The sequence below is a fragment of the Ictidomys tridecemlineatus genome, chromosome 4 (genome assembly GCF_052094955.1).
Source record: "Ictidomys tridecemlineatus isolate mIctTri1 chromosome 4, mIctTri1.hap1, whole genome shotgun sequence".
In the NCBI taxonomy this organism is placed as follows: Eukaryota; Metazoa; Chordata; class Mammalia; order Rodentia; family Sciuridae; genus Ictidomys; species Ictidomys tridecemlineatus.
Window position 1 is genome coordinate 238,613 of NC_135480.1, and position 6,823 is coordinate 245,435.

The 6,823-nt window shown below is 60.9% G+C and overlaps 2 protein-coding genes across 2 annotated transcripts; one reads left to right on the top strand and one right to left on the bottom strand.

The window, feature by feature from the left end:
* Positions 1 to 41: 41 nt before the first annotated feature.
* On the top strand, positions 42 to 1,200 carry LOC144376923 (interferon-induced transmembrane protein 1-like). The gene is made up of 2 exons (XM_078045215.1): positions 42 to 415; positions 876 to 1,200. The coding sequence occupies exons 1-2, from the start codon at positions 167 to 169 to the stop codon at positions 1,089 to 1,091; spliced, it is 465 nt and encodes a 154-aa protein (XP_077901341.1). The 5' UTR covers positions 42 to 166; the 3' UTR covers positions 1,092 to 1,200.
* Positions 1,201 to 4,061: 2,861 nt separating this feature from the next.
* On the bottom strand, positions 4,062 to 5,266 carry LOC144376924 (interferon-induced transmembrane protein 1-like). The gene is made up of 2 exons (XM_078045216.1): positions 4,888 to 5,266; positions 4,062 to 4,411 (listed from the first exon to the last, which is right to left on the bottom strand). Exons 1-2 carry the CDS (start codon positions 5,134 to 5,136, stop codon positions 4,220 to 4,222), a joined length of 441 nt encoding a protein of 146 aa, XP_077901342.1. The 5' UTR covers positions 5,137 to 5,266; the 3' UTR covers positions 4,062 to 4,219.
* Positions 5,267 to 6,823: the final 1,557 nt, after the last annotated feature.

A 6,823-nucleotide genomic window follows, 5' to 3' on the forward strand; every position in this document is an offset into this window, starting at 1 on the left:
AGAGAAATTTGATCCTCAGGATTTAGTTCCACCCCTCAACACTCTGCAAATCACCAGCTCACAACACCCAGGAAAAGGAAACTTCTGGGAAACCGAAAGTACTGGGGAAAGGGTGGGCCAGACAGCAACCCTCCAGCCACTCCACAGCTGGGCTCCTGTGAGCAGCATGAACCAGGCCCCCCACACCGTCTTGATGTACCCCAATGCTGGGCGCCCCGCACACTATGAGAAGCTCCAGGAGGAACACGAGGTGGCCGTGCTGGGGGCACCCCAGGGCTCAGCTCCCATGACAACCACCGTGATCAACATGCCCAGAGACATCTCTGTGCCCGACCATGTGGTCTGGTCCCTGTTCAACACGCTCTTCATGAACTTCTGCTGCCTGGGCTTCATAGCCTTCGCCTACTCCGTGAAGGTGTGTGTGCTGAGGGGGGGCTGGGCAGTGGGGGAAGTGCCTGGGAGGCTGACACTCCACCTGCACCTGGGGTGTGTGGGTCTGTGTGTGCTGGGGGAGCTGCTGTGGATCACCCCCTAAGGCTGGTGTGCATTGACCCTGTGTGCCCTCCTCTTTCTGGGTAAGTGAGGGGGCATTAGGGGGATCTCCCAGGGCAGGACAGGAGAGAGCGGCCTGGGAATCTGGGGTCACTCTTGTCCCCATCCCCAACCCAGAGGACTTCTCCCTATGCCCAATGGCAGAAGTACCCGCTGCACACTGCAGACTCTGGCACCCCAGGCTGTCTCCCAAGTGGGGTGAGCAGCCAGCACGGGGGCCTGCTGCACAGTCTGAGTGTGTGAAAGGCAGGGGCAGAGGGGACCCTGGGGGCCTGGGCCTGGCACCTGCCTCTCCCCTGACCCTCTCCATCTGGTCTCCCCAGTCTAGGGACAGGAAGATGGTGGGTGACATAACTGGGGCCCAGGCCTTCGCCTCCACTGCCAAGTGCCTGAACATCTGGGCCCTGATCTTCAACATCCTCCTGACCATCGGCGCCATCGTGATTCTCATCATCTTCTCAGCAGCGATTGTCCAGGCTGTTTCACAGATGATGAACCATCCTGGGGGCTTCTACTCTTGCCATGTCCTGACCCCCTAACTGGCCCTGCACACTGGGCTGAGGCCCTGCCCTGCACCCCTCGCTTTCTGAAGCATTTACACGCACCCATCTGTCCACAGTGGGATTCAATAAAGTGTTTGTACGCGGGTGTGCTGTGATCTCGCCTGGGGAGGGGTCTGCTGGCAGTCCCAGCCTGGTGCACCGTCTGAGCCCCTCTCCCTCTGCTGTCGCATGCATGTCCCAGGTTCTGCAAGTTCCTGACTTCTGGCTGGGGGTGCTCAGTGCTAGGTGGCATCTGGCTTTCCCCATATTTGGTGGCTGCAAGCAGAAGGAGACTGAACTTCCTGTGGCCCCAGGCCCCCAGGAAGGTCCTAGGAAACAGAAATCAGGGAGCCCACACAGCCCAGAGGTGGGGCAGTAGCTCAGGGTCTCTGGCCTTCAGGGGAAAACACAACTCTGCCCACTCACACCTGAGCCCTGGGTTTGAGTTCAGTTTTGTGTCTGGCCTTGAGTGGTGGTGACCTCAGGGGCACCCCTGGGCTGACCTTGCCCTGGAGACTGCTGAGGTGCCAGCCGGATGCCTGCCTCCCCAAGAGCACTGGCTGATAGGCCAGCCCAGAGAGGCCCAAAGCCCTTTGCTGCCTACTGCTCTTTCGCCTGCACAGCCCAGACAGGCTGGGCCTCAGCCCTCCAGTCCCTCAGCAGCACTCCTACTCCAGGGGACCCAGGGAGGCAGACCGAGGGGACTCTGGTGCACAGGAACACGAGATGCGACCCCAGCAGCTCACCCAGGACCGCCCCCTGCGGGCCGCCGACCTCAGCACCGCGGTCAAGTGACCAGAGACTGGGGAGGCGGTGGTCCTTCTGCGCACCCCTCGCTCGCCAAAACCCAGTCCCTGGCGCTTCCGCCCGCAGGCGCTAGTGACCCTCCTAATACTCGGGACACAGCCTCCGATCTCCGCCTCCGCTCTGGCGACCACCCTTGCAAGTCTCCGGGAGCCCCAGGGTGGGGTGATGCCTTCTCCGCGTGTCCCCCAGGGTATCCTTGCGAGTCCCTGGAGTTCATCTGTACTGAGTCACCCCAGCCCCGTCGCTCAAATCCACGCGGTGTCGTGGGACTGAGACGCGTCCTGCAGCTCTTGGCTGCCTAAACCGCCCAAGGGGGTGTGAAATGCACCCCCAAATCCCTGGGGAGGCAAGTTGGGTTCTGGGAGTGCGGTGTGCTGGCGGGGAGACCAGGGCTGGCTCTGACTAGGAAGGGCGCCAGGGCCGGGTGTGTGGTCGGGTGGCAGCACCTCTGTCCATGCGTTAGGCCCCGTCTTTTCCTCCCACCTGGACTCAGGCCAGCAGAGCTGCCTGGGTTGGGACTTGCGCACGAAGACGCCTTCTAGCGGTGACTCAGCTTACCACCACGGCGCGGTCCACTGTGCCTCCCTGTGAGGTCAGATGGTACCCATTTGATTTTCAGGACTGGGGCTGAGACATACGCGAGCGTGGGCAAACCTCGTGTGTACAGCTCCCAGCGAGGATGCCCCATGGCCCTCACCCCAGCGTGACCAGCAATTCTGCACCCGCCCGCGAGTCCTGGGGCCCTTTCCCCACTCCATAGCCCCTCCGCCTAGACCTCGTCTGTCCTGCCCATGCCCAGGCACCCCCAGAACACGCCATGCCCCGTGGACCCTGCTGACCTTCTTTGGGCCGGCCTCTCAGCCACTGCTCCCGGTGGGAGCACACTCCGTTCTCCGCATGAACAGCCCTGGACACGTCCCTTTCCAGGGAAAGTCTTCTGAGCTGGCTACTCACTCTGCCCTGCGGAGGAGGACACTTCCAAGTTCACTGTGGGCCTTGCAGTGCCGGCTGCCTACAGGAACCTCAGGAGTGCGCACCCACGAGCGGCCAGACACCCTCAGTCCAAGACCAGCTGGCTCTTCCCCTCTGCCCTCTTACAGGGACCCCACCCCAAATCTGTGCTGGGAAACGTTCTGGGTCTGGCCACTCCATCTTCCTCTGGGATTCATCCCTGCGGGTTGTGCCCGTGGCAGGCAGGGGGCGCCGCTGGGCTTCAGCCTGCAGAAGGTGCTCTCTGTCAGGGGCTTCCATCCACCCAGATGACCCTCTCAGGCTCCTCTGGCTCCAACACCGGGCACCCAGGGACAGCGAGAGCACTCTGTCTGCGGACCAGGCACCAGTACAGCAATTCGCTTGAGAGACTCCAGGTCTGGGGCGCTGGTGGGCACAGGCCCGCGGGCCTAGGAACTTGGCAGGTGGATCTGCAGGTGACCCTCAGGACAGAGCAGACAGAGCTTGAAGGGTTACTGCTCCAAGGTTCTGAGCAGAAGGGAACTGTCCTCCCAGGCCTTGGCAGGACCCTGTGGAGCCACGAGGGAGGAAGGCCCAGCTCCACAGTGTGTGGGCAACTCCAGAACTAGAGCTAGAACTCACACTCAAGGCCCTGGGTCCCCATCTTGCAGAGACATATTCCTGGGCCAGCACCAGGGGTTCAAGGCATTGGATAATCTGGAGCTCTCAGAGTCTGCCCCAACACCCCTGACAGGTCCCCAGGTCTGACACTCCTTCTGCAGTGAGCCCACAACTGAGGTCTCTGCCCCTCTGCCAGCCACTGGCTGCTCCCCACGAAACAGGAGAATGGATAGTGCCCAGTGGACAGGAGGAAGCAGCAGCCAGGATGGAGCCAGAGGTGGCTGGGTCAGGAGGCCCTGGCAGGGTCTTTCTCGGTCACCACTCTCTAGAGACACAGGAGCCCCCATCCATCCAACAAGGCCAGGGCTACACACGTCCACCCCAGAACCCAAAGAGGTGATAGAGGGCAAGGGGACTCAGGACACAGTGCTCCCTGGGTCAGGGCTCAGAGGTTGTAGAGAGCCACACCCAGGATCCTGGTCAGCTGCTGCCCACAGCAGGAGGCCAGACAGCAGAGGGAGAGGGGTTCAGATGGTGCACCAGGCTGGGACTGCCAGCAGACCCCTCCCCAGGCGAAATCACAGCACACCCGCGTACAGACACTTTATTGAATCCCACTGTGGACAGATGGGTGCGTGTAAATGCTTCAGAAAGCGAGGGGTGCAGGGCAGGGCCTCAGCCCAGGGTGCAGGGCAGGGCCTCAGCCCCGGGTGCAGGGCCAGCTAGGGGGTCAGGACATGGCAAGACTAGAAGCCCCCAGGATGGTTTATCATCTGTGAAACAGCCTGGACAATCGCTGCTGAGAAGATGATGAGAATCACGATGGCGCCGATGGTCAGGAGGATGTTGAAGATCAGGGCCCAGATGTTCAGGCACTTGGCAGTGGAGGCGAAGGCCTGGGCCCCAGTTATGTCACCCACCATCTTCCTGTCCCTAGACTGGGGAGACCAGATGGAGAGGGTCAGGGGAGAGGCAGGTGCCAGGCCCAGGCCCCCAGGGTCCTCTCTGCCCCTGCCTTTCACACACTCAGACTGTGCAGCAGGCCCCAGTGCTGGCTGCTCACCCCACTTGGGAGACAGCCTGGGGTGCCACAGTCTGCAGTGTGCAGCGGGTATTTCTGCCATTGGGCATAGGGAGAAGTCCTCTGGGTTGGGGATGGGGACAAGAGTGACCCCAGATTCCCAGGCTGCTCTCTCCTGTCCTGCCCTGGGAGATCCCCTAATGCCCCCTCACTTACCCAGAAAGAGGAGGGCACACAGGGTCAATGCACACCAGCCTTAGGGGGTGATCCACAGCAGCTCCCCCAGCACACACAGACCCACACACCCCAGGTGCAGGTGGAGTGTCAGCCTCCCAGGCACTTCCCCCACCCCCTGACCCCTCCCATTGCCCAGCCCCCCCTCAGCACACACACCTTCACGGAGTAGGCGAAGGCTATGAAGCCCAGGCAGCAGAAGTTCATGAAGAGCGTGTTGAACAGGGACCAGACCACATGGTCGGGCACAGAGATGTCTCTGGGCATGTTGATCACGGTGGTTGTCATGGGAGCTGAGCCCTGGGGTGCCCCCAGCACGGCCACTTCTTGTTCCTCCTGGAATTTCTCATAGTGTGCGGGGCGCCCAGCATTGGGGTACATCAAGACGGTGTGGGGGGCCTGGTTCATGCTGCTCACAGGAGCCCAGCTGCGGAGTGGCTGGAGGGTTGCTGTCTGGCCCACCCTTCCCCAGTACTTTCGGTTTCTCAGAAGTTTCGTTTCCCTGGCTGTTGTGAGCTGGTGATTTGCAGAGTGTTGAGGGGTGGAACTAAATCCTGAGGATCAAATTTCTCTAGGGCAGAGTGGGAGGAAGGGCCGGGTGGGCGGTGCTTTCTGTCCAGGAACCCAAATCAGGACCTTTCAGCTGACCCCCCTGTGAGGGCCGTGGGGGTCCTGGGGGCTTTTCCCAGGCCTGGGAGACTCCACAGTAGCAGGAGCTGAGGTCCACATTGAGGGCCAGCCAGTCCACCACGCCCCTGCACTCTCCAGAGCCACCATGTGTGGCGCCTCACAGCCATGTTCCTGGAATGAAGTTCTGAAGGAAAATGGGAGATGGCAAAACAACCTGGCCAAACTGTCAGCCCCAGGGCAGGGCTTGCTGTGGCATCTTGCTGACCACGCATTTGCCATGTGACCTTGCTGGAGTATTCAGTGTGTGATGTCCCAGAAGTCTGATTTCCCACATGGCAGTTTGTAGTGAATGGATGAATAAAAGGGCTCATGGGAGGGACTCCTCTCCCTTTCGGGCATTGGCCTTAGCTGCAAGACCCTGGAGAGCTGAGTCCCTTGTCTGTTTTGCTCCTGGCCATCTGCGTGAGAGAGGTGTGTGCGATACCTGGGGTGCAGAATTGTGTGGGGGTAGCTTTGCAAGCCCAAGGGTGGAAACATGTTCAAGCTCCGGCCAGGCTGTAGCTGGGATGGAAATGTTCCCAGGGTGTAGACCCTGGAGCTCAGCAGAGCACACGGTGGAGTGCACAGGAGGGCATCTTCACACTTGGTGCACAGAGGACTGTGTCTGCGGCTGTCCACAGCCTGAGCTGCTGGCTGCTTGGGAAGACAGGTCGATGTGCCTGGGTGGGAGAGGTGACCGGAAGCCTCTGTTCTCCAAGTGTTACTGTCCCCCTCAGGGGCTGTCGTCCTAGTGAGGGCCTTCAAAAGAGGGTTGACCGCAGCCTGGTCTCCTCATCTCCCTCTGACCCTGGTCACTGCCTACAAACACCGTGACCCAGCACCCTCCCAGCTCACCGATGCCCAGGTGGGCTCCCATGACTCAGCTCTGGTTCCCGGACGACAGTCCAGGTGAGGGGCAGCAACAAGACAAGAGCCCAAGTGGTTGTGTGGTATCTGGGTCCCTCTTATGCTTGTCCCTTGGGCCTCTGCCTGGGCCCATGTGGGTCCTGCCCCAGCCTTGAAGGGTTTTTCCCATCCCTGCCCCAAACAGCTGTGCAAGAAGACCTCCTCACTGGCCACTCCTCCTGCAGCCCCAGGGACTCAGCTGCCCTCCTACCCCAGTGAGGTCACACAAGTTCTTCCCAGATGGTTCACTTGGGTGTGGGAAGGGGAAGAACCACCCAGACCATCACCTCGGCCCCAAGGGCTGTGCTGCCAGCTGTCCTTAGCAGGACTTCTCTGTCCCCTACTTTTGGCTGGCCATCAACCACACTCTGGAAAGCCATCTCTCATCAACACAACCAGCAGGTTCCTCCTCTGCTGTCTGTGCAGCCACCTGGAGGTACGTGCAGCTAAGCGACAGCCCTCAGGGACCCAGGACACCTGCAGTGGCTCTGGCTGGCACTGGGGACCCACAAGGAGGTTG

Bases quoted from the DNA above. Each gene is read 5' to 3' on its own strand.
- LOC144376924 (XM_078045216.1), bottom strand. From the start codon at position 5,136: ATGAACCAGGCCCCCCACACCGTCTTGATGTACCCCAATGCTGGGCGC. The intron at 4,412-4,887 runs GTGTGTGTGCTG...TGGTCTCCCCAG, and splicing joins CCTTCGCCTACTCCGTGAAG to TCTAGGGACAGGAAGATGGT.
- LOC144376923 (XM_078045215.1), top strand. From the start codon at position 167: ATGAACCAGGCCCCCCACACCGTCTTGATGTACCCCAATGCTGGGCGC. The intron at 416-875 runs GTGTGTGTGCTG...TGGTCTCCCCAG, and splicing joins CCTTCGCCTACTCCGTGAAG to TCTAGGGACAGGAAGATGGT.